This window comes from Nicotiana sylvestris, chromosome 6 (genome assembly GCF_000393655.2).
Source record: "Nicotiana sylvestris chromosome 6, ASM39365v2, whole genome shotgun sequence".
Classification (NCBI taxonomy): domain Eukaryota; kingdom Viridiplantae; phylum Streptophyta; class Magnoliopsida; order Solanales; family Solanaceae; genus Nicotiana; species Nicotiana sylvestris.
Genome location: NC_091062.1, coordinates 64,948,036 through 64,975,775, shown reverse-complemented (window position 1 = coordinate 64,975,775; position 27,740 = coordinate 64,948,036). Strand labels below are relative to the sequence as shown.

The 27,740-nt window shown below is 40.2% G+C and overlaps 2 protein-coding genes across 2 annotated transcripts; both read left to right on the top strand.

Moving 5' to 3' along the window:
- The first annotated feature begins 15,508 nt into the window (after nucleotides 1–15,508).
- Nucleotides 15,509–15,910, top strand: LOC138870713 (uncharacterized). The gene is made up of 2 exons (XM_070148545.1): nucleotides 15,509–15,574; nucleotides 15,635–15,910. The coding sequence occupies exons 1-2, from the start codon at nucleotides 15,509–15,511 to the stop codon at nucleotides 15,908–15,910; spliced, it is 342 nt and encodes a 113-aa protein (XP_070004646.1).
- Nucleotides 15,911–16,509: 599 nt separating this feature from the next.
- LOC138870712 (uncharacterized) lies at nucleotides 16,510–16,956 on the top strand. The gene has a single exon (XM_070148544.1). It carries the CDS (start codon nucleotides 16,510–16,512, stop codon nucleotides 16,954–16,956), a length of 447 nt encoding a protein of 148 aa, XP_070004645.1.
- The last annotated feature ends 10,784 nt before the right edge of the window (nucleotides 16,957–27,740 follow it).

Sequence of the window (27,740 nt, the reverse complement as noted above, 5' to 3'; positions counted from 1 at the left end):
GTTTGTTTGAGGAGGAATTGTGAGCCTCTTAATTGCTCCCATTATGTGGAAATCCTAAATGCTTTTAGACTGTCGTCTTAGATTTTTGCCTTTAAAGCCTTAGGGGTACGTCTAGAACCACCTATAGGTAGAGGTCCTAATTCTCTCCAGGAATATTAAGAAGGGATGGGTAGCAGCACACAATAGGAGTCAGTGACCAAACACTCGCTTTGCATGACCAATAGGGGATGGGAAGGGTAGATATTGGATATGATGACTACGCGTTAATGTCACGTGTAGCCCCTCGTCGAGGAGTGTTTACCGGACATTGCATGGGGTGATTCTATAGGACAAATAACCTAGGACCCCTCTTTACCTAATCATTTCTCTATTCAAAACTTTTATCTTCTACAACTTGTTTAAACCTTATCTTACTACTTGAATTACCCAACGTGCTTTACTTGCAACTTATTTGATTCAGCTATTTGTATGGACTAATTTGTAAATATAAGTTCAGTCGGGACCCACAGTTGTGGACCAAGAGGGGTGCCTAACACCTTCCCCTCGAGGTTACTTTGAGCCCTTACCCTAATCTCTGGTAATGCAAACTAGTTACATGAGTTAATTGCTCTAGGTTCCCTAATGCACCATAATCCGTTAGGTGGCGACTCTTCAAATACCCAATTCCCAAAAGGAAATGAGTCATTACACCCCATGGAATGTCGAAACCCGGACTCCTCTCCCTGGAGGGAAAAAAGGGGGCGCGACAGCATGGCGACTCTACTGGGGATATCTTTTAGGCTCTTACCATAATGAACTTGTTTTTATAAATTAGTCGAAGCATGCTTATCCCATACCTTTCTCCCTTATCTGGATTTAACTGTTGTTTCTTTTAAGCATTTATGATTCTGAAAACTGACTTGTCTCTTTGTTTTCCTTTTTATGTAACTATCTTTTAAATTATTTAAATGCTGTATTTATTTTTCCAACGTGAAAATACTTGCCTACATGTTATTAACTGTTGCATAAATCATGCTCCATATCATATTCCGCTCGTGCCTCTCAAATCCTATAGCAACGCTTTAACGAATGGTTGCGCTCTTCCTATTTATTACAGTTAAATTCGGAAAGGCTTATTTGCGGTAAAACCAGTCGATCAGCGGTGCAATCGACGGTTCTGTGCCTTCCCCTTCAAGTTGTCCACTTGAGGGTTCCAGTCTAAAACCCCATAGAAGCCTTACTCTGTTTAAATTGCGCATGCATCATGGTCAAACCTAGTCGGATCAGTTATGTTGTCCACATAATGATCCCTTAAGATAAGCTTTATCCAAAGTCCATCGGGTTTTCCATAATCCTAATGGACACAACCACATTCTGTGCATTAATTTGTAGAACTAAATGCCGATATGTTGATCATAAATGTATAAATAGTCGAGTCCGGCGGGGAGTAAGGTCTTAACCCTTTTGTTTTGCAGAAAATGAAGAACGAGGTCCCCAGCTTCGGTATGGTTAGCACACCCTCACTCTTGCTAGACTGGTGGAGGAATCTTCCGTCAAATGACCAAATCAATGAATAAAAAGAGAGGGCCGCCAAATCCAGCGAAAAACTGGAATATCTGGAATACAGTCTGCTAGAATTGGAAGGAAAAGTGAGGAAGAGAGTCACTAACTACCAGAACGCTGAGTGAAACGAAGGAGAACATTTGGAAAAGGAATTCTTATTGGTGAACCTACGCGAACTGGAGGATTTGATCAACGAGAGCATTCAGCCTGAGGAAGGTCCTTCTGGGACCAAATAGGCTAGATTTACTTGCTTTTCTTAAATATAATAAGGCCAAGTGCCAGTAGTGACTTATTTTATTATTATGTTAGTGTCGTTTTGGATTCGTCTACGTTTATATTATGAAATGAAGCATTTATTGGCATTTGAAGTTCTCCGAATTTATTTGTCGCTAGGCCTACCTCGGGCACAATGAGGTTCCCAAGTAAGGATACGAGTTTATATCTCGTACTATGTGTTTAAATACTACAAATATTTTAAGATCCCCACTAACTTGTTAACTTTTGTTTTGTTTATTTTTATTATTATTATTCTCATCCTCATAGGTTGGTTCATCCATACTGGCCTCGTCGGCATATCATACCAGATCCAGAGGCTCTCCACCTCCTCCTCCTCTAAGCAACACAAAAAGCAAAGGGTGATGTTCTCAGAAATTGGACCATCACACCATCCCGAGCCCGCCGAGTCCCTGGGTAGCTTGGCAGAATTTGTAGTCGTTCTAGGCATTTAAAATTTCTTGCAATTTTGTTTTAAGATTTCTTTGTTTCAAAATAAATACCTGTTGATACCCAATTTTTAATCAAACTATTTTTTAAATTTACATATATGCCTTAAAAATCACTTTTTATAATGATTGGTATTTTTCCATAATTTTTCATATTATTATCAATTTATTTTCTAATTTATTTAGTACTTTATATCCAATAATTATTCATAAATTACATTACAAGTAATTTCAAAGTATCTCTTAGCTCAATATATCATTTTTAATCCTATTAGGATTTAATTATTTCACAAATTAGCAAATTTTGCATTGTTTGGCCATAATTACAACAATTTTGCAATTATAGCCTAATTGTACACTTTATGCTATTTTAATTCAATAATCGGTCCTTTTGTACTTTAAATATTATTTAATTACCTTAATTTCACCTATTTAGCATTAATTTCATTTTATCTAATTATTAGCTGTTTTTATTAATTATTTATCTAATTTTAATTTGGTATTTAACAATTAGCCACTCCCTATTTAAATTCTAGCCTAAATCCAATAGGACCCCTAACCCAATTAAATAACTCACCAGACCCAAGCCCAAACCCAAACCATACCCGACCTAATCCCTGGTCCACTCTGGACAGTTGATCAAATCTAATCAACGGTCCAGATTCCCCCATACCATATTAAACCCTAATGACTACCCCCTATCTCTCATTTCCCCCTCTCATTCTCTCTCAACCGGTATCTCTATCTCCTTCTCTCTATCTCTGGTTCTCTCTAGAACCTTCTTCTCTCCCCTCCTCTCCGATGGACCTTGTCCACCTTCTCCGGCAACCTCCCTCGCCGGAAACCATGGACTCTCATCATATCCTGGCCCCTGCGGTCCTCAAGTGAACTTGGAGCGTTTCAAATCCTACCCATGGTCCTTCATGCCATTTTTCGGCCACCTCAGGCCGTTCGAGTAAGATCTATGACTTTTCCGGTTAAAGCTGGTAACCCTTTAAGGTTTTATCATTTTCTCTGTGTTTTCTGAAACCTTAACTCTTAAGATTTTCCGATTTTCTTTTAGATCTATCTTATATTTGTTTATACTATGAGCTTTTGTTGTTTTCCTCAAAGGTTTTTTCCGATTTTTCTAAAGTAACTCTTCATCTTCGAACTAGGGTTCTTAAACACCTTTTCAAAATGCTTCTTTCTTCTGATTTTTTGTATTAATCAGTGAGTCTATATGGTTAAAGAGTTTGTTTAAGTTTTCTCCTCTATTCGAGTTATTCTGTTGAAAACCTAATTTTGTCTCTTAAATTCTTAGATCTGTACAGATCTGAGAAGGATCGAACTTATTTTTTTACCTGATTTCATGGAAAATCTCTTGATTTTCGAATGGCTTGTCATCTTCCTAAACTAGGGTTTCTGAAAAATCTTTTTTCCGAAATGCTTTCTGGTTTTAAGTGCTTAATCCCCTGCGTCTATGTGTTTTGACTAATTTTGTTGAGTTCTTCCTTGACCCTAACTAGCCTATGTCAAAACCCTAATTTTTTAGGGTTCTTCGTTTGTTTTATGTGTATTAGCATGGCTTACTAATTCTCATATTTCTTTTGAGTTTTGTGATTTCTTGTGACTGTCTTGCCTTTATATGCTTCTACTGAGTTTCTCAGTCTAGACTTACACCAATTCTATGTGTTTGTGTTCGTCTTGACTGTTCGCATCAAGACTCGCATATTTCACACTGATTCAGTATCAGTTGATCTTCCTGTTTTGCTGGAGTTGTGTGTCAATTCTTGACTACCCATGTCTTGCTCTATTTATATGTTAAACATGCTGACTCTTTTGCATGACTTTCTCTTTGATTGATTCTAAATTCCTTATTACTTGGTGTGATTTGAACATTTTCCTTTGGACCCCCGACTCCTACCTTTCTACTTAATTTGATTAGTTGCTTGCCTTAATTAATTCTCCATTGCCTTGTCTGCATTGCTACTTAATTCTTACTGATTGTTTCCTTAGTTTGAAAACTTTCTGAACCTAGCCTTAATTACCTGTTCTATATTGGTATTATTTTGAAATCTTTCCTTATTTGTTATACTCCAGCCGTGCATGATTTATTTCCTTACTTGTCACCTACTCTTTACCATTTACACTGACTCCCTTAATCAAAGGGAGATTCGAACCAATTGTTTATACTGAGTTCTATAATTACTGAAGACTTGACTCTTGCCTATTTAACCAGTTTTCAAACTACTATATAAATGACTCTCTTCTACAATCTTAAAAACACGAACAATAGTTGAGAATACACACACACACACACTTAAACTCTCTCTTCTTTCTTTGCTACTTGTGATAACTGCTTGTTTAGCTGGCTGAAAGCCAAGGCTAGACTGTGGAACTCTACTTGCTTTACTTTCTTTACTTTACTTCCTTAACTGGTATGTTCCTTGTTCAATTCTGAAACTCAACTCGATGTGCTCCCTGTTTGTTAATCCATGTCTCCTAATGCAATAATTTAATGGCTTATGCGTTTAATTGTCCTTCTTGTTTACTGCGTTATTCAGTATGCTTAAGTTTTGCCCTCTCTTGTTCAAGTGTGTAATCATCATGTCTGGGTCTCACTTGTCTTGTATGATACTGGGCCAACATGTTTACTTGAGTTCTTGTTTATTCCCCTCAACTAATATGCACATAGACTCCTAATGTATTGGATTAACACTAAGTAGCATGACTAACTATGTGTAATAGACCCCTTCCCTGTAATTCAGCATGTCCACTATTTTCTTACATTTTTCTACTACTATTCTGCCCTAATCCCCAACACATTGTAAGCATGTGTTTGTGACACTCAGTCACTATGTGATCCTGAACCCTTCCCCCAACACCTAATGAGTAACTCTATTAAGCTCCTGGCCTGAACACTTTGTGATAAACTATTGCTGTGACTATTTAAGTTCTGTAGTACTTCTCTGGTGTTAACCTGTGCGCAAATATGCTTTCACATATGAACTACTTGTCCCAATTCCTCTTTTACCTGTTTGTGTTTGAACTATGTATGTTGGTTTGGTCTTGAGTTGCCGATTGTGATGTTTCTTTCCTTCTCCAAACTGGTTTTTTTCACTAAGGCAAACTCTTCTATTGCTTTTTTCCAAAACTTATTTCAAACTAATCATTGTCAAAACTGTTTCCAACTCAACTCTTTTAAACTTATGTCAAGCACTCTCACCTTACTCTTAGACCACTAGGTTCTGCCCCTTTTGTCTGAGCCTTGCCTTGGGACCCTTGAGCTCCTTCTGAACTTGGACACACAAAAGCTTGCCCTTCCACACTGCACTCACCCTGTCTTGGCTATGCAATCTGGGTGTGAGCACTGCCCGAGATCCCTTGAGGTCCTTAGGGAAGTCTGACATACCCAGATATGAGAATGGCTATGGAATAATCTTGGCACTTGAGGTGATTTATTACATAACTCAGGGAGGAAGTCATAATCAGGTGCTGAAGGTTTGGGCCTGTTTTTAGGCTCACTATATTGTAACTTTTATTTTTCTTATGCAATTCATTTCAGTATTGGTCTGTAATAATCTGTTGAAAACAAGTATTGGGGTTGGCTAGTGAAAAGGTATGGGGTAAATATGCATGTTATAGTTGTTAAGGGTAGAAAACATGTTATTAGGTTTATATTCCTAATTGCGCAATAGAAACCATGCTTAGGATTCATACATGCATTAGAAATCATGCTCTTAGGTCCTATGTTTATTGTTTCAGCATGTGCATCCTTACATAATCATGTGTTAAAATCTGCTAATAACTAGCACTTTACCATTATGTTATGCGCTGCCATGTACACTTAGAGATCCTGCCTTAGGACAAAAACAACGCTAATAAATAGGTCATTTCCATGTAATCTACATATTCTGAAAATACGTGATACTTATGCATTTAGAAAAATCCTTCTCAAGTCCTGCATATACATCACTCTGCATTTTTGTGCATTAGATATCATGCCTTTAGAAATGCATTCACATCCGCCTAGGCATCTCTAGTTTAATTATTAACAAAATAGATTAACCCAGCTGGTAATAATTCCGGAATTCTGAACATTTTGAACGGCATGTTTAGTAATACAATTTAAACAGTCTTCTCTAAGTAACGCTGATAACTGGAACACTGTTTTACACCTAGGCAAGCCTTAGGTGCTAAATTTTTCAAAACTAGAAACATGCTTCTTTATGTATGCTGCTTAATTATCAACTGTTAGAATCAGTAGGCAAGCCTGATTTAGACTTCTTTTCTGAGTCATGTAATAAATCTGATTCTGTTGTTGTCACTTAGATACCATGCATAGGAACTGAATGTGGACCTTGTCTGTGTATGAGTCGTGCCGTCTATATGCATTACTTATGGAGGTATAACTGAGCCTTCTATATGTTTTTTATGTTTTCCCCCCTAGATGTAGTCCTATGTGTTCTTATTTGTCGCCTAGTATTTTACCTTTAAACCTGAGGGTCTGCCTTGAACCCCCCTTTTATAAGATAGGAGTCCTAAAATCCTCCGGGACTAATAGGAAGGGACGGGTAACATCATGCAATAGGGGTCGAGACCGTCCTTCGCTTTAACTACCTTTACGGGGCGGGAAAGGGTAGATATGGATATGATGACCGGTGAGTTAATACCATGTGTAGCCCCTCTTTGAGGAGTGTCATACCGGGTATTGCATTGATGTGGTCCATATTATAAACAAACCTAGGACACCCCCCTTTACATTCTCGAATATGCTTAGATTGTAACTCTTTTCAAAATCTCGCTTTTCACTTATTTTTTTTCCAACACTTGTGTATTTAGACTTAAAACCCCTACTATTTGAGCCATACTTGCTTATTTCCTAATTGTACAAATTCACAAAAAACTGTTTGGTCGGGAACCACACTAGTGGATCCTGAGGGGTGCCTAACACCTTCCCCCTTGGGATAATTTCAAGCCTTTACCCTATCTCTGGTTAGCAAACGTAGTTATAAACGAACCTTATAGGTGCCCTAACGCACCTCAAATCGTTAGGTGGCGACTCTTCAAACTTCAAACCCCCTTTCCCAAAAGGAAAAGGTTGTCTCAACCAAAATGTCATAAACCTGATTCCGCGAAGGAAAAAGGGGGCACGACAGCATGGCGACTCTGCTGGAGATATTTAGGCTTTTACATTTCATACCGTTTTTGTGAATTTGTACCCCTCCATATGTGCAATTATTTGTTTAATTTCTTTAAGCATTTAATTTCTTATTTAAAAGCAAAACTAACATATCTTTCTTGTTTCCTTCCTTTATAACTGCTTTAAACTATGAAACTGCTATATTTATCGCTTTCTTAACATGCAAATACATGTTAGCATGCTTTTAATTATTGTATAATCATGCTAAACATCATACTCCACTCGTGCCAAACAAATACTATAGCAATGCTTGATGAGTAGTTGCATCCTTCCTATATCATTACCCCCTAAATTCGAAAAGGCTTATTTGCGGTAAAACTAGTCGATCAGCGGTGCAGTCGACAGTTCGGTGCCTTCCCCCTTGAGTTGTCCGCTCAAGGGTACCAATCTAAAACCCCAGAGAAACCTTACTCTATTTAAATTGCGCATGCATCATGGTCAAACCTAGCCGGGTCAGTTACATTGTCCACATAATGATCCTTTAAGATAGCCTTGTCCAAAAGTCTACTGGGTTTCCCTAAACCCAAACGGACATCACCACGTTCTGTGCATTTATTTGGAGAACTAAATGCTTCATACTAATTGTTGATATTAAATAGTCGAGTCTGGTGGGGGTAAGGGCCTAACCTTGTTTGTCTTCCAGAAATATGAGGCATGAAGTCCCCAGATTCGGCATGGTCACCAATATCCACCCAACATTGCTAAGTTGGTAGGAAGATTTACATTCTAGTGACAAAACCCTCATCAGAAAATATCTGGGTAATCTACCATCCCTCCTGGAGATTCAGCCTAACAACATGATAATAGAAGCTGCTACCTTATTTTGGGATTTTGAAAGGGCCGTGTTCCGCTTTGGGGACATCAAAATTACACCTTTGCTGGAGGACCGCACAAGCAAGGGTTTCCTATAAATGATAGGTTTGAAGAATAATGCAGAATTGGTATGCCTAAAGGAGTCATACATCCCTTTTACTACCTGTATGAAAGGTACGGTCACAGCAAATCATATTGTACCTACTATGACGAGTTCGCCATCACGTCCTTGGGACATATTCATCGTAGGGTATTCGTCTTCATGTTTTGCTTCCTGGGTCTGATCGTATTTCCAATGAAGAAAGGGATAATCCATACTAGGCTGGTTATGGTAACCAAGACCCTAATGGAGGGGATTGGTGGGCAGACATTCAGCTTTGTACCCATGATCATCGCAGACACATACCGAGCCTTAGAGAAGTGTCAACGAGGAGGGAGACACTTTGAATGTTGCAATCTACTACTTCAACTTTGGCTCATGGAACATCTCCAAAAGGGTGAATACCGACAAAAAATTCAGCGAAGGGACATTTGATGATCACATTGCTTCCCACCATCCAAAGCGAATGAATTACGTCCCGATATGTTCACTCAGCCTGAGTATGCCAAAGGATGGGTTGAGCTCTATAATAATCTGACTGAAGAACAGGTTCAATGGATGTTCGAGTGGTTTCCGACAGAGGAGTTCATCGCCCGATCCAGAGATGCACCTTTCTTGATACTGATTGGTCTAAGAGGAACATACCCTTACGTCTCTCTTCGAGTTATGAGGCAAGCAGGTAGGAAGTACGTCATACCCAGGGTCGACAAGATGAGCCATATTCGAGCTGACTTCCAAAATGATGATAGTCCCCACAAGTGCCAAGCCCAGCACATATGGCACTGCAAGATCGTAATGGGGAAAGACACCATCGAGCCAGATAGATATCATGCTGGTTGTACCCCTTTCTATTCAGGTTGGTTGGAAGACAATTGGGATGGTCTGGGCCAGCCAGGGTTCATTCGAGGTCACAGAATTATAGATGAAAAGGCCTAGGTGCAAGTCAAGTACAACTAGCTGCGCAAAAAGGATCCAAGAATGCAAGAGCGAACACCACGAGATACAAGAGTCGAACAAGAAGCTGATTGAGGAATGGAAGGACATGGCTATCAGTGCTAACAAAAGGCTAGGATACTTGGAGCGAGGCATAGTAAAACTAGACGGAAAATTTCTCAAAAGGGTTGAAGACTGTCGAAAGGCTGAAGGGACCGAAGATGGATATCTAGCCAGAGCATACCTGTTGCTGGGACTTCATGAATTAGGGAAGCTGTTCGAAGGAGCCAAGGATGTCGAGTCTGGGGAAGGTCCTTCTGGGACCAAGTAGACATGAGTTTACTTTTTTGCTTTATGAATGTAATAAGGCCAATGGCCATTAGTGACTTTTATTTCTTGCTTATTTAGTGTCGTTTGGGATTCACCTATTTTTATCAATAAAATGAGGCATTTAGCATTCTAAGTTCTCCAAGTCTATTTGTTGCTAGGCCTACCTCGGGCACAAAGAGGTTCCCAAATTAGGACACGCTTTACATTCCCGCACTATGTGTTTAAATATTGCAATACTTTTTATAATCCTCACTGACTTGATTACCTTTTGTTTTTATTTTTTCTTATTATTCCCCTCCCCAAAGGTTAGTTTGTGCACTCTAGCATCATCATTTTATTTTACAAGATCCAGGGGCCCTCCACCCACTCCTCCTCTTAGTCCTATTAAAGGCAAGAACAAAGGCAAAATGGAAGATTTAAACAACATCAGGAAGGAGAACACAGCTGAACGGGTAGACGCCACTAATGGCCAGGGTATTCGGGTTCCTAATGAAAATGTGTCACAACTTGAACAGAAACCATTGAAATTCCAGAAAGAGCTCGATCAGTTTCGAAATCTGGCAAACCAATCATTTTCCCTCAGCACCATATCAACTTCCCCAATGCTCAAAACCCTACACCTCCTCAAAATATCCCAATACAGCAGAATCATCCCACGTCTCATCATCACGCAACTTCACCAAAGAACCAATGCAACACCTGCCATACCCCAAACAATACTCTACTACTCATCCCAGAACCTCGGAACTCCACAAACGACCATTTCCACACTCATACACCAGGCCACCATAACAAAACTATCTACGTGGAGACCATGCCACACTCTACCCAACCTATCTCATGCACACCTGAGTCTGATGAAAAGGATCTGCTTATTAGGAACTTGGCCGGGGAACTTAAGAAACTTACCAGCCAGATTCAGGAAGTTGAGGGAAGTAAAGGAATCGAGGGGCTGAACTATGAAGACCTTTGCATATAGCCTGATGTCGTACTGCCTGAGGGGTACAAACCTCCTAAGATTGAAATGTTCGATGGCACGGGTGACCCAAGGGTCCATATGAGGACAGATTGCGACAAGCTAGTTGGAGTAGGGAAGGATGAAAGGATCTGCATGAAGTTGTTCATGAGGAGTTTGAAGTGAGATGCATTATCTTGGTACATCATCCAAGATCCCAAGAAGTGGTCAAGTTGGGTGGGCATGGCATCTGACTTTATGGACAGATTCAGGTTTAATATAGAGAATGCACCAAACGTGTTCTATATTTAGAATTTGAAAAATAATCCTACGGAGATGTTTCGCGAGTATGCTACTCGCTGGAGGTCCGAAGCTGCTAAGGTCAGACATGCCTTAGAAGAGAAGCAAATAAACAAGTTCTTTGTCCGGGCTTAAGACCTACAGTACTATGAACGGCTGATGATGATTTAGAACCACAAGTTTTCCGACATTATCAAATTAGGTGAGAGAATTGAAGAAGGTATTAAAAGTGGTATGGTTACAAATTTTGAGGCCTTGCAAGCATAATAAGGCTTTACAGTCCGGTGGTGTATCCAAGAAAAGGGACGTAGGGGCCGTAATGGTTGCACAAAGGACTAAGTCTCCCCTCAAATACGTAACTTATCCAAAACCTCCACTCATATATCAGCCAACCCCAAATTACCAAACACCCTCACCCTCATACCAAGCTCCACCACCAACCTATCAGTCATCTCCACCTCCTACATATCAACCTAATTTACCTAGATACTCCCAACCCGCTCATGTCTACCAAACCTATAATGCTCAACCATCCTACTATCAATCACCCCCTGCACCCAAAAATTTCCCTAGACCCCAACCTAATTTTGATCGCAGACCTCCGAAATAATATACATCCATCGCTGAACCCATCGACCAGTTGTATGAGAGGCTCAAAGCTGCTAGTTATGTCACCCCCATCCTTGCTGCAACCCTTGAGAATCCTTCTAAATGGGTCAACCCTAATAAGTCCTGTGCATTTCACTCCAGCATGAAAGGGCACACCATCGATGAATGTCGCTCCTTGAAAGACAAAGATACAGTTTTTGATTGATAACAAGATCATTGTGGCAAAGGAGCCCACTCCAAATGTCCACAACAACCCTCTGCCAGACCATAAGGGTAGAGGTATCCACATGATTGACGTAGAAGATGATTCGGATCCCGAGGGATCAATCGAGTTGATCGTAGAAGGTTATGTCTCGAAGAAACTGACAATTACTCTCAATCCAATCATAGTCCAGATCCAACTGTCCGAGGATGCTGAGGTGAATATATTTGTACCTCTTGAGTTTGAAGCGGCACCATCCAGAAAGACATCAGTACCAATTAAGGTTGAATTCGTGTCTTCGGTAAATGCACCCGCACCATTTGAGGTTACAATCTTGCCACCCAAGGCACATGTTCCATTCGAAGTAAGGATAGTCGCGCCGGTCCCAATGGCGATGTCAACCATGCCACCATTCTATACAAATGATGTACCCTGGGACTATACAGCTGAGGCGAGAAGGAAAGGGAAGGCCAGGATTGAAGAAACTGTCGCAGCACAGGGTATGACAAGAACTGGTAGACTCTATACCCCTGAACATCTAGCTGAATCAAGCAAGTAGGCCTCCAATCGGACACCCCTCATTGAGACAGGTCCGGACGACCTTTGGAGGAAAATATAGGCCAAGGAATATTCGGTCATCGACCAGTTAAACAATACGCCAGCACAAATATCCATTCTCTCTTTGTTACAAAATTCTGAGACGCACAAGAATGCTCTGTTAAAGGTGCTAAATAAAGCATACGTACCAAGTAACATCACTAGCGGGGAAGTGTTTAATATGGTAGGACAAGTGTTGGAAAGCCATAAGATCACCTTTCATGAGGACGAGCTGCCACTTGAAGGGTTGGGGCACAACAAAGCATTGCACATCACCGTGCAATGCGAAGATTATTTAATCACCAGAATCCTGATAGATGGAGATTCTAGTCTTAACATTTGTCCACTAGTAACACTCAAGAAGATGGGTAAAGGGCTGCATGAGATAAAGGATGGAGCAATCAATGTGAAAGCCTTCGATGGTTCTAGGAGGTCCACCATTGGCGAGATTAGTCTATGCCTGCAGATGTGACCAACTTGGTTCAAGGTCGATTTCCAGGTAATAGATGTACCAGTATCTTACAACTTATTGCTGGGACGGCCATGGATTCATGTCGATGGGGCCGTAGCATCAACGCTGCATCAGGCAGTAAAGTTCGAATGGAATCACCAGGAGGTGATCTTTCACGGCGACGATAGCAACCCTATATACAGTCGCCAGACCATTCCGGTGATCAAGGGAAGAAGGAAACTAGGTGGAGAAACTTACCACCATATTGAGCTGGTCAATGCTATCGACAAAGACAAATGGTGGGATAGCAAAATCGAGCGTATATTGAGTTGGAGTGGGTACAAACCTGGCAAAGGGCTCGGCAAGAACCTCCAAGGAATCTCTAAACTCATAAAACTCAAGAAACATGGCACTACCTTTGGTTTAGGATATGAATACACCTGGGAAGAATTCAATAACTGGTCGTCACCATGGTGTGGTCCTTACTATTCACTAGAGCAGCCAATATCATATCTAGAGCAGACCTTCCAACAGGATTATTTATGGGCCAGATGAAGAAGAAGCACTTGCAGTAGTGAAGAACTTGTTTTTAGAGGACAGTAATATTGATTGTTGTGTTATTCTCGAGGAGGAGGGGGAGGAAGTCCCTTCCATACAGGCTGTGAGGAGAGGGGCACATCTCAAGAATTGGACCATCAGGACAACCAAAGCCCGATGAGCCTCAGTGTAGCAAGGCTAAAACAAGCATTATTCACTGTTTTATTTATTAAATGATTTTCTTTTCGCATTTTTCAATTCCCGCAATAAGATCTCCAATGTTCAAAACAGTTATTCAACTTATCAAAAGCATTTTCTTATGAATTAATATTTATTGCTATCGTTTTCTCTCCTTGCTTTACCAATACATCATTAATATTACTTGGTCTTGATGAACCAGTGATTGTGACGTTCAATGAGACAACGCAACAAACGGACATGGATTCAGAAGAAGATGACATACCTAACGAGATTGTCAAAGAAGTTGAGAACTTTGAGAACAGACTTAAGTTCAACCTAGACGAGACCGAGATTTTCAACCTGGGAGATGTAAAAAACATTAAGGAAACACGAATCAGCATTCACCTATCGCCATCAGAGAAGAAAGAATACACGGAATTTCTGAAAGAGTATGAGGACATATTCGCTTGGTCGTATGATGACATGACTGGTTTGAATACGTCTATTATGGCTCACAAACTACCAACCGATCCAATGTGTCCACCGGTAAAGCAAAAGATCAGAAATTTCAAGCTTGATATGAGTTTGAAAATCAAAGAAGAAGTCACCAAGCAGATCAACGCTAAGGTTCTCAGGGTAGTAGAATACCCTATATGGTTAGCCAAAATGTGCTAGTGCCAAAGAAGTATGGGAAGGTCAGAGTCTATGTCGACTACCGGGATCTCAACTGGGCCAGTCCGAAAGACGACTTCCCTTTGCCAAATATACACATCTTAATTGACAATTGCGCCAAGCATGAACTATAGTCATTTGTAGATTGCTTCGCTGGTTATCATCAGATCTGGATGGATGAGGAAGATGCTGAGAAAATGGCTTTCATTACGCCGTGGGGAGTGTACTGCTACAAGATGATGTAATTTGGCATGAAGAATGCAGGGGCCACCTACATGAGGGCCATGACTACCATTTTCCATGATATGATACACAAGGAGATAGAGGTATATGTGGATGATGTTATTATAAAATCCATGAAGGCCACTGACCACATAGAAGATCTAAGGAAGTTCATCAATAGACTACGGAGATACAACCTGAAACTAAACCTGCAAAGTGCGCATTTGGGGTTCCTACTGGGAAATTGCTTGGGTTTATTGTGAGCCACCGAGGAATAGAACAGGATCCATCGAAAGTCAAAGCCATTCAAGAACTACCACCGCCAAAGAATAAGAAGGATATGATGAGTTTCTTGGGAAAGCTTAACTACATTAGCTGATTCTTAGCACAGTCTACAGTTATCTGTGAGCCAATCTTTAAGATGTTGAAGAAGGACGCCGCCACCAAATGGACCAATGACTGCCAAAAGGCCTTCGACAAAATCAAGGAGTACCTATCAACACCACCAGTCTTAGTCCCGTCCGAGCCAGGTAGACCCTTATTACTCTAACTTATAGTGTTAGATGGAGCTTTTGACTGTTTTCTGGGGTAGCATGATGAAACAAGGAGGAAGGAACAAGCCATTTATTATCTCTGTAAGAAGTTAACCCCGTACGAGGCTCGATATTCTCTATTGGAATACACCTATTGTGCTTTGACTTGGGTAGTTCAGAAGCTAAGACATTACTTCTACACCTATACTAAATATCTCATATCGAGGATGGATCCCTTGAAGTACATCTTTCAGAAGCCCATGCCCACCGGCAAGCTAGCCAAGTAGTAAATCTTGTTGAGTGAGTTCAACATTGTTTACGTAACTCAGAAAGTGGTCAAGGGACAGGCACTGGCAGACCACCTTGCTGAAAACCCCGTGGATAGAGGAAAAAAACCCCAAAAATGTATTTTCCTGATGAAGAGGTATCATTCATAGGAGAAGACATTGCGGAATCCTATGACGGTTGGAGAATGTTTTTTGATGGAGCAGAAAACTTCAAATGAGTTGGAATTGGAGCAGTCCTAATATCAAAAATTGGTCAGCATTATCCGGTGTCTGCCAAAATCAGGTTCCCATGCACTAACAATATGGCCGAATATCAAGCCTGCATCTTAGGAATCAAAATGGCCATTGACATGAACGTTCAAGAGTTGCTAGTGATTGGAGATTCAGACTTTCTTATACATCAGGTATGAGGAGAATGGACGAACAAAAGCTCCAATATACTCATGTATTTGTATCATGTACAGGAATTGAGAAAGAGGTTCACGAAGACGGAATTCCAGCATGTTCCCAGAATCCAAAATGAGTTCGCCAATGCATTGGCTACCCTATCATCTATGATACAGCACCCCGACAAGAATTTCATTGATCACATTCCGGTGAAAATCTATAATCAGCTAGCTTATTGTGCCCATATTGAAGAAGAAACAAACGGAAAGCCTTGGTTTCATGATATCAAGGAATATTTGGCAAAAGGAGAGTACCCAGAGCTTGCAAATCCTACCCAGAAACGTACACTTTGAAGATTGTCCAACAACTTCTTTCACAGCGGAGGAATCCTGTATAGGAGGACTCCCGATTTAGGATTATTAAGATGTGTCGATGCAAAGGAAGCATCCAGGCTACTAAAGAAAATTCATGCTGGGACATGCGGTCCACATATGAACGGTTTTGTCTTAGCAAAGGAGATACTCCGGGCTGGTTAATTTTGAATGACTACGGAAACAGACTACATCTAGTATGTTTGGAAATCCCACCGTTGTCATATACATGTAGACATGATAAAGGTACCTCCAAGCGAGCTCAACACAACAAGCTCACCGTGGTCGTTCGCCGCTTGGGGGATGGATGTTATTAGACCAATTGAGTTTGCTACTTCCAACATACACATACTTATCCTGGCAGCCATAGACTATTTCACCAAATCAGTTGAAGCAGCATCTTACAAAGCAGTGACTAAGAAAGTCGTGGTAGACTTTGTCCACGACTGCATTGTTTGTCGATTCGGAATTCCAGAGTCAATCACTACTGATAATGGCTCCAACCTCAGCAGCGACTTGATGAAATCTATGTGCAAAACTTTCAAGATCAAACACAAAAATTCCACAGCCTACAGCCTCAGATGAATGAAGCTGTAGAAGTCGTCAACAAGAATATCAAGAATATATTAAGGAAAATGATAAAGAATTACAGACAATGGCACAAGAAGTTATCATTTGCTTTTCTAGGGTATCGCACCATAGTCCGCACATCAATAGGGGCAACCCTGTATATGCTGGTTTATGATACAAAAGTTGTTATTCCCGTTGAGGTAGAAATTCCTTCCCTAAGGATCATACAAGAAGCTGAGCTCGACGATGTGGACTGGGTGAAAATTTGTTATGAGCAACTAGCCTTTATAAACGGAAAGATAATGACTGCAGTCTGCCATGGTCAACTCTATCATAACAGAATGTCCAGAGCCTTCAACAAAAGAGTCAAGATAAGACAGTTCGCATTGGGACAGCTGGTGTTAAATAAAAATTTTCCGCATCAAGATGAAGCCAAAGGGAAGTTCTCTCCCAACTAGCAAGGTCCATACATGGTTCACCGAGTTTTGACAGAAGGAGCCCTCATACTTTCAGAAATGGACAGAGAAGTTTGGCCAAAGCCGATCAATTCAGATACACTCAAGCGTTTCTATGTGTAATCTGTATGTTTTCCTTATATAATGTAAACTAAACTACGCCTGACCTGATTCCCGTTTAAGAGGGGATACATAGGCAGCCATATGGGTTCAGTCACAATTAAAATAAAATCTCATTTCCCCCCGCAATTAGAAACTGGGGCAGAATTTTGAGGAGGACCCTAAAAATTCCGAAGTAATTTCAGTCGATCACCGCATAAGAAGCAGTCAAAAATGTTAACCCATCAAACTAGGTAGAAATTTGAGGAGGGCCCTCAAAATTCAATAGCAAGAGAGGTTGCAATGTCCTGAACTACGTCACAGTCATCGGTTCATCTAAAAGCTATTTTTAATTATACATTTATGTCATACTTTTACAAAATCATGCATGTTTATTATTGAAACTGCATTGTTTAGCAACGCTGCCCTAATGATACGGACGGTATCACCAGATCAAAGTCGAACAAGTCAAGCAAAGCCAGCGGGGATATGAACTAACCTTCCCCCTTACAAAACTCATGATTTTTCTTTGGATGCAGGCACTAGGATTAGACATACTGTACGCCCACGGGACAAACATTATTCAAAATACGATTCTCAAAACTGTTGCACTTACCAACATTTGCTATCAGTACACACTAGTGATGTTCTGTATGTCACAATGCTCCTAGTAATCACAACGCTGCAATCTGCTATCAACTAAGAAAACTCTACTGTCAGTTGTTATTTTATTTCTTGCATAAGGCTACCATTCTGCCTTCCGAGACTAAACGCTGTCTTCATCGGCATTCCTGCATAAGGCTACCATTTTGCCTTCCGAGACTAAACGTTGTCTCCATCTGCATTTGCATTGCATAAGGCTATCATTCTGCCTTCCGAGACTAAACACTGTCTCCATCTGCATTCTTACATAAGGCTACCATTCCGCCTTCCGAGACTAAACGTTGTCTCCATCTGCATTTGCATTGCATAAGGCTATTATTGTGCCTTCTAATTTGCATAAGGCAACCATTCTGCCTTCCGAGACTAAATGTTGTCTCCATCTGCATTTGATTGCATAAGGCTATCATTCTGCCTTCTGAGACTAAACGCTATCTCCATCTGCATTTGCATCGCATAAGGCTACTATTCTGCCTTTTGATTTGCATAAGGCTACCATTCTGCCTTTCGAGGTTAAGCTCTACCTCCATTTGCATTCGCATCTTTGCATAAGGCAATCATTCTGCCTTCCGAGGCTGAGCTCGACCTCCAATTTTCTTCGAAACTAAGCACTATCCCAAGCACTATTTATCTCGCTTCTCTTAAGGGCTAAGCTCTGCCCTTCAATTCGCAAGACTAAGCTCCGTCTTGTCCGCATCATACTACTGTATCCTTCATAGGTTGAAATATTGCCAACTCACCCAAAGGCGTCATCGTTCGGAGACACCATCTTCATAGCCCGAGAACACCATGTCATGGCCTGAGGATCTCTTTCAATCTTTTGCATATCATTATTCAAAGGCGTCACGGTTCCGAGGCACCATCCTCATAGCCCGAGAACATCATTTCATGGCCTACGAATCCCTTGTCATACTCTTCATGGCCCAGGACATCATGGTCTAAGGACATCATCCTCATCATCCGAAGACAACATTTATGGTCCAACGGGAATTTGCATCATGTTTAAATTATGCAATATATGCTTGTATCATTTATTGGCAAGTAACCCAGTGAGTAATGGCTATCCCAGCAGGAGCGATCCCGCTCCAGTTCCCTCAGCCATATCAAACCTAACTATTCCCGTAAATCGTTCACTCACTCAGCCCTAGATGTTGCGTCAGTTCTTGAAATGACTTCATCGGTATACTCCGTCGATGGATCCTAAACTACATACAGCCTGATTCCTATAAAAACAGGGATATGTAGGCATCTCATAAGCCAGGTTGTGGCCTAACTCTTCCCAAACCGTTTCGCTCGGTCAAAATTGGCCATCATTTCTTTACCCGAAAACTCTTTTATCCTTCCCGGGTAAAGAGGGGCAGCTATTGATATCCAGTTTTTCCTCAAACTATTTTTTAAATTTTCATATATGCCTTAAAAATAACTTTATATAATAATTGGTATTTTTCCATAACTTTCCATATTATTATCAATTTATTTTCTAATTTATTCAGTACTTTATATCCAATAAATATTCATAAATTACATTACACGTAATTTCAAAGTATCTCTTAGCTCAATATATCATTTTTAATCCTATTAGGATTTAATTATTTCATAAATTAGCCAATTTGGCATTGTTTGGCTATAATTACAATAATTTTGCAATTATAGCCAAATTGTACACTACCCCCCCCCCTCTCCCATTTCCCCCCTCTCTTTCTCTCTCAACCAGTATCTCTATCTCCCTCTCTCTATCTCTGGTTCTCTTTAGAACCTTCTCCTCTCCCTTCCTCTCTGATGGACCTTGTCCACCTTCTCTGGCCACCTCCCTCGCTGGAAACCATGGCCTCTCATCATCTCCTGGCCCCTGCTTCACCCCACGCTGGTTTGACACTAACCTAAGGTCCTCATGTGAACTTAGACCAGTTCAACTCCTACCCATGGTCCTTCATGCCATTTTTCAACCACCTCAGGCTGTTCGAGTAAGATCTATGACTTTTCTGGTTAAAACCGGTAACCCTTTAAGGTTTTTTCATTTTCTCTAGGTTCTCTGAAACCCTAACTCTTAAGATTTTCCGATTTTCTTTTAGATCTATCTTGGATCTGTGTATACTATGAGCTTTTGTTGTTTTCCTCAAAGGTTTTTTTTTATTTTTCTAAAGTAACTCTTCATCTTCGAACTAGGGTTCTTAAACACCTTTTCAAAACACTTCTTTCTTCTGATTTTTTGTATTAATCTGCGAGTCTGTATGGTTAAAGCGTTTGTTTAAGTTTTCTCCTCTATTTGAGTTATTCTATTGAAAACCCTAATTTCGTCTCTTAAACTTCTTAGATTTGTACAGATCTGAGCAGGATCAAACTTATTTTTTTACTTGTTTTCATGGAAAATCTCTTGATTTTCAAATGGTTTGTCATCTTCCTAAACTAAGGTTTCTGAAAAATCTTTTTTTCGAAACGCTTTCTGGTTTTAAGTGCTTTATTCCCTGTGTGTATGTGTTCTGACTGATTTTGTTGAGTTCTTCCTTGACCCTAGCTAGCCTATGTCAAAACCCTAATTTTTTAGGGTTCTTCATTTGTTTTCTGTGTATTAGCATGACTTACTGATTCTCGTGTTTCTTTTGACTTCATGTAATTTCTTGTGATTGCCTTGCTTTGATATGCTTCTACTGAGTTTCTCAGCCTATACTTACACCAATTCTATGTGTTTGTGTTCGTCTTGACTGTTCGCATCAAGACTCGCATCTTTCTTACTGATTCAGTATTTTTTGATCTTCATGTGTTGCTGGAGTTGTGTGCCAATTCTTGACTACCCATGTCTTGCTTTATTTATATATTAACATGTTGACTCTTTTGCATGACTTTCTCTTTGATTGATTCTGAATTCCTTATTACTTGGTGTGATTTGAACAATTTCCTTTGGACCCTCTGACTCCTACCTTTCTATTTAATTTGATTAGTTTCTTGCCTTAAATAATTCTCCCTTGCCTTATATACATTGGACATAATTCTTACTGATTGTTTCCTTAGTTTGAAAACTTTTTGAACCTAGCCTTAATTACCTGTTCTATATTGATACTATTTTGAAATCTTTCCTTATTTGTTATACTCCAGCAGTGTATGATTTTTTTTCTTACTAGTCACCTACTCTTTACCATTTACACTGACTCTCTCAATCAAAGGGAGATTCGAACCAATTTTTTATACTGAGTTCTATAATTACTGAAGAACTGATTCTTGCCTATTTTAACCAGTTTTCAAACTACTATATAAATGACTCTTTTCTACAGTCTTAAAAACACGAACAATAGTTGAGAATACACACACTCAAACTCTCTCTTCTTTCTCTGCTACTTGTGCTAACTGCTTGTCTAGACGGCAGAAAGCCAAGGCTAGACTGTGGAACTCTACTTGCTTTACTTTCTGCACTTTACTTCCTTAACTGGTATGTTCCTAGTTTAATTCTGAAACTCAACTCTATGTGCTCCCTGTCTGTTAATCCATGTCTCCTTATGCACTAATTTAATGGCTTATGCATTTAATTGCCCTTCTTGTTTACTGTGTTATTCAGTATGCTTAAGTTTTGCCCTCTCTTGTTCAAGTGTGTAATCAGCATGTCTGCGTCTCACTTGTCTTGTATGATACTAGGCTAGCATGTTTACTTGAGTTCTTGTTTATTCCCCTCAACTAATATTCCCATAAACTCCTAATGTATTTGATTAACACTAAGTAACATGACTAACTTTGTGTAATAGACCCCTTCCCTGTAATTTAGCATGTCTACTATTTTCTTAAATTTTCCTACTACTATTCTGCCCTAACCCCCATAACATTGTAAGCGTGTATTTGTGACACCCAGTCACTATGTGATCCTGAACCCTTCCCCCTACACCTAATGAGTAACTCAGTTAAGCTCCTAGCATGAACACTTTGTGATAAACTATTGTTGTGACTATTTAAGTTCTATAGTACTTCTCTGGTGTTAACCTGTGCACAAATATGCTTTCACATATGAACTACTTGTCCCAATTCCTCCTTTCCCTATTTGTGTTTGAACTATGTATGTTGGTTTGCTCTTGAGTTGCTGATGGCCCTGTTTCTTTTCTTCTCCAAACTGGTTTTTTTCACTAAGGCAAACTCTTCTATTATTTTTTTCCAACACTTATTTCAAACTAATCATTGTCAACTGTTTCTAATTCAACTCTTTTAAACTTATGTCAAGAACTCTCACCTTACTCTTAGACCACTAGGTTCTGCCCCTTTTGTGTGAGCCTTGCCTTGGGACTCTTGAGCTTCCTTTGAACTTGGACACACAAAAGCTGCCCTTCCACACTGCACTTACTCTGTCTTGGCTATGAAATCTGGGTGTGAGCACTGCCCGGGATCCCTTGAGGTCCTTAGAGAACTCTGACACACCTAGATATAAGAAAGGCTATGGAATAATCTTGGCACTTGAGGTGATTTATTACATAACTCATGGAGGAAGTCCTAATCAGGTGCTGAATGTTTGGGCCTGTTTTTAGGCTCTCTATAATGTAACTTTTATTTTTCTTATGTAATTCATTTCAGTATTGGTCTGTAATAATCTATTGAAAACGGGTATTGGGGTTGGCTAGTGAAAAGGGATGAGGTAAATATACATGCTATAGGTTTTAAGGGTAGAAAACATGTTATTAGGTTTATATTCCTAATTGCGCAATAGAAACCATACTTAGGATTCATACGTGCATTAGAAATCATGCTCTTAGGTACCATGTTTATTGTTTTAGCATGTGCATCCTTACAAAATCATGTGTCAAAATCTTCTAATAACTAGCACTTTACCATAATGTTATGCACTGCCATGTACACTTAGAGATCCTGCCTTAGGACAAAAACAACGCTAATAAATAGGTCATTTCCATATCATCTACATATTCTGAAAATACGTGATACTTATGCATTTAGAAAAATCCTACTCAGGTCCTGCATATACATCACTCTGCATTTTTGTGCATTAGATATCATGCCTTTATAAATGCATTCACATCCGCTTAGGCATCTCTAGTTTAATTATTAAAAAAATAGATTAACCCAGCTGGTAATAATTCCGGAATTCTGAACATTTAGAACATCATGTTTAGTAATACAATTCAAACAGCCTTCTCTAAGTAACCCGGATAACTGGAACACTATTTTACACCTAGGCAAGCCTTAGGTGCTAAATTTGTCAAAACTGGAAACATGCTTCTTTATGTATGCTGCTTAATTATCAACTGTTAGAATCAGTAGGTAAGCCTGATTCGGACTTCTTTTCTGAGTCATGTAATAAATCTGATTCTGCTGTTGTCACTTAGATACCATACATAGGAACTGAATGTGGACCTTGTCTGTGTATGAGTCATGCCGTCTATGTGCATTACTTGTGGAGATATAACTGAGCCTTCTATCTATTTTCTATGTTTTCCCCCCTAAATGTAGTCCGATGCGTTCTTATTTGTCACCTAGTATTTTACCTTTAAACCTGAGGGTCTGCCTAGAACCCCCTTTTATAAGATAGGAGTCCTAAATTCCTCCGGGACTAATAGGAAGGGACGGGTAACATCATGCAATAGGGGTCAAGACCATCCTTCGCTTTAACTACCTTCACGAGGCGGGAAAGGGTAGATATGGATATGATGACCGGTGCGTTAATACCACACGTAGCCCCTCTTTGAGGAGTGTCATACCGGGTATTGCATTGATGTGATCCATATTATAAACAAACCTAGGACACCCCCCTTTACATTCCTGAATATGCTTAGAATGTAACTCTTTTCAAAATCTCGCTTTTAACTGATTTTATTTAAACACTTGTGTATTTAAATTTAAAACCCCTACTATTTGAGCCATACTTGCTTATTTGATAATTGTTCAAATTCACAAAAAACTATTTGGCTGGGAATCACACTAGTGGATCTTGAGGGGTGCCTAACACCTTTCCCTTAGGATAATTTCAAGCTCTTACCTTATCTCTGGTTACCAAACGTAGTTATAAATGAACTTTATAGGTGCCCTAACGCACCTTAAATATTTAGGTGGCGACTCTTCAAACTGCATACCCTCTTTCCCAAAATGGAAGAGTTGTCCCAACAAAAATATCATAAACCCGATTCCGCGAAGGAAAAAGGGGCCTCGACAATGCCTGATTCACCGAGCCAAGCTTTGTTTGAACAATTTTGTCAGTTTTAATCAAATGCATTTATCCTTTATCATTATTCATTACTATTTTTATACTTTTTCCCTTCTACTTTTTATTATTACTTTTCTTGATGAACCAGTGAATATGACATGTAATGAGGCAACGCAACATGAATAATGACTCAGAGGAAGATGATGAAATACCGAAGAAATTGTCAGGGAAGTTGAGAATTTTGGGAACAAGCCTAAATCCAATTTGGAAGAAATAGAAGCAGTAAATTTGGGAGACATCGAGACCGTCAAAGAGACACACATCAGCATTCACTTGTCATCAACAGAGAAGGAAGAATACATCCATTTTCTAAAGGAATATGAGGACATCTTCGCAAGGTCATACGACGACATGACCGGTTTGAGCACATCTATAGTAGCTTACAAGTTTCCTACCAATCCCATGTGCCCGCCAGTTAAGCAGAAACTCAGAAAATTCAAACCAGACATGAGTTTGAAAATCAAGGAGGAAGTTACCAAGCAGATCAAAGGTAAAGTTCTCAGGGTGGTTGAATACCCAACCTAGTTAGCTAACATCGTGCCAGTTCCGAAGAAGGACGGGAAGGTCAGGGTCTATGTTGATTATCGGGATCTAAACAGAGCAAGTCCCAAAGACGACTTCCTACTGCCAAATATACATATCCTGATCAATAATTACACCAAGCATGAAGTCCAATCCTTTGTATATTACTTCGTAGGTTATCACCAGATCTGGATGGATGAAGAAGATGCCGAGAAAACGGCTTTTATTACAACTTGGGGTGTATATTGTTACAAGATGATGTCGTTCGGTCTAAAGAATGTTGGGGCTACTTACATGAGGGCCATGATGACCATCTTCCATGATATGATACATAAGGAAATAGAGGTATATATGGACGATGTAATTATCAAATCCAAAAGGGTCGTAGATCACATAGCAGACTTGAGGAAATTCTTCGACAGGCTCAGGAGGTACAATTTGAAGTTGAACCCCGTAAAGTGTGCATTCGGGGTTCCTGCTGGAAAGTTACTGGGATTCATCATCAGTCGCCAAGGGATCGAGCTAGATCCGACTAAGGTCAAAGCCATTTAGGAGTACCACCACCTAAAAGCAAAAGGATGTGATGAGCTTCCTAGGACGGCTCAACTACATCAGGCGATTCATAGCACAATCCACAGTAATATGTGAACCCATCTTCAAGATGTTGAGGAAGGATGCCGAGACAAGTTGGACCAAGGATTGTCAGAAAGCTTTCGACAAGATCAAGGAATACCTGTTCACACTACCAGTTCTGGTCCCGCCAGAACCAGAACGACCTTTGCTACTTTATTTATCCGTGTTAGATGGAGCCTTCGGATGTGTTTTGGGACAACATGATTAGACAGGAAGAAAGGAGCAAGTCATATACTATCTGAGCAAGAAATTCATACCTTATGAAGCACAGTATTCTCCGCTTGAACGCACTTGTTGTGCTTTGACCTGGACAACCCAGAAGTTGAGGCATTATTTCTGTGCTTATACTACATACCTCATATCCATGTTGGATCCTCTGAAGAACATATTTCAGAAGCCCATGCTTACTGGGAAGTTGGCTAAATGGCATATACTACTGAGTGAGTTCGACATCGTCTATGTGACTCAAAAGGCAGTCAAGGGACAAACATTGGCAGATCACCTCACTGAGAATCCAGTGGGAGGAGAATACGAACCCTTGAAAATGTATTTTCCTGATGAAGAAATATCATTTGTGGGAGAAGACATTACGAAAGCATATGATGATTCGAGGATGTTCTTTGACGGAGCCGCAAATTTCAAAGGAGTAGGCATTGGAGCAATTTTGGTGTAAGAAACGGGTAAGCATTATCCCATATCTGCTAAACTCAGATTTCCCTGCACCAACAACATGGCGGAATATGAAGCCTGCATACTAGGACTCAACATGACAGTCGACATGAACATTCAGGAGTTGCTGGTGATTGGCAATTCAGATTTGCTTGTGCACCAGGTACAAGGAGAGTGGGCCACCAGGAATTTCAAGATATTGTCATATCTACACCATGTTTAGGAATTGAAAAGAAGGTTCACAAAGATAGAATTCCGATATGTGCCCAAAATTCAGAATGAGTTCGCTGACGCATTAGCCACCTTGTCATCCATGATACAACATCCAGATAAGAACTATATTGATCCTATCTCAGTGAGGATCCATAATCAGCCGACATATTGTGCTCATGTCGAGGAAGAAGCAGATGAAAAGCCTTGGTTGCATGACATCAAGGAGTTCTTATCAAAAGGAGAATACCCGGAGCATGCAAATAACATTTAGAAATGTATGCTCCGGAGATTGTCAAATCACTTCTTCTACAGTAGAGGGAACTTGTACACAAGAACTCTGGATTTGGGTTTGCTATGGTGTGTCGATGCAAAGGAAGCTTCTAAGCTACTTGAGGATGTGCATGCTGGGGCATGTGACCCGCATATGAATGGTTTCATTTTGGCCAAGAAGATACTCAGGGCAGGTTACTTTTGGATGACAATGGAGACGGATTGTATTCAGTATGTCCGCAAATGCTTTCAATGTCAAGTGCATGCAGACATGATAAAAGTGCCACTAAACAAGCTTAATGCAACAAGCTCACCTTGGCCATTTGCTGCTTGGGGAATGGATGTTATTGGTGCGATTGAGCCCACTGCATCAAGAGGACACCGATTTATCTTGGTTGCCATTGATTACTTCACAAAATGGGTAGAAGTTGCATATTACAAAGCTGTAACCAAGAAAGTCATCATAGATTTCGTCAAGGATCGTATTGTCTGCCGATTCGGAGTTCCTGAGTCCATTATCACTGACCATGCCGCCAATCTCAATAGTGGCCTGATGAAAGCTATATGTGAAACTTTCAAAATCAAGCACAAGAATTCCACCGCCTAACGACCTCAGATGAATGGAGCCGTAGAAGCCGCCAACAAGAACATTAAGAAGATACTAAGGAAATTGGTAGAGAATCACAAGCAATGGCATGAAAAGTCACCCTTTGCCCTGTTAGGTACTGCACCACAGTTCGCACATCAACCGGGGCAACCCCCTACATGATGTTTTATGGTACCGAGGCTATCATCCCAGCTGAGGTAGATATTCCTTCTTTAAGAGTCATATAGGAAGCTGAACTCAGTGATACGGAATGGGTAAAAAGTCTCTATGAAAAATTGGCCCTTATCGATGGAAAGAGGATGAATGCAATATGTCACGGCCAACTGTATTAGAACAGAATGTCCAGAGCCTTCAACAAAAGGGTCAAACCAAGACAGTTCGCGCCAGGATAACTGGTATTGAAGAAGATTTTCCCACACCAAGATGAAGCCAAAGGGAAATTCTCTCCCAACTTGCAAGGTCCGTATATGGTTCACAAAGTACTAATAGGAGGACCACTCATACTTGCAGAGATGGATGGAGAGATCTGGCCAAAACCAATCAATTCAGACGCAGTCAAGAGATACTATGCCTAGAATCATTTCACATTTCTTTTCTGATGTAATTGAACTATGCTTGACCTGATTCCTATTTAATAGGGGATACGTAGGCAGCCTTATGGGTTCGGTCATATTATAATAAATTTTCATATTCCCCCAGAATCAGAAACTGGGGCAGAATTTTGAGGAGGGTCCTCAAAATTCCAGAGCAAGTCCAGCCAGTGCCATCACATGCTAGGAAATCAGTCATCAGTCAAGAACTGGGGCAGAATTTTGAGAAGGATTCTGAAGAAGATTCAGCAAGGTCTGCCATCCGCAAACGGTTAAAAATCATCTATCAGACTGGGGCAGAATTTTGAGGAGGACCCTCAAAATTCCAACACAA

Coding starts and splice junctions, on each gene's coding strand:
- LOC138870713 (XM_070148545.1), top strand. CDS start 15,509: ATGGCCATTGACATGAACGTTCAAGAGTTGCTAGTGATTGGAGATTCA. Junction 15,575..15,634: donor CAGACTTTCTTATACATCAG/GTATGAGGAGAA, acceptor TATCATGTACAG/GAATTGAGAAAGAGGTTCAC.
- LOC138870712 (XM_070148544.1), top strand. CDS start 16,510: ATGAATGAAGCTGTAGAAGTCGTCAACAAGAATATCAAGAATATATTA.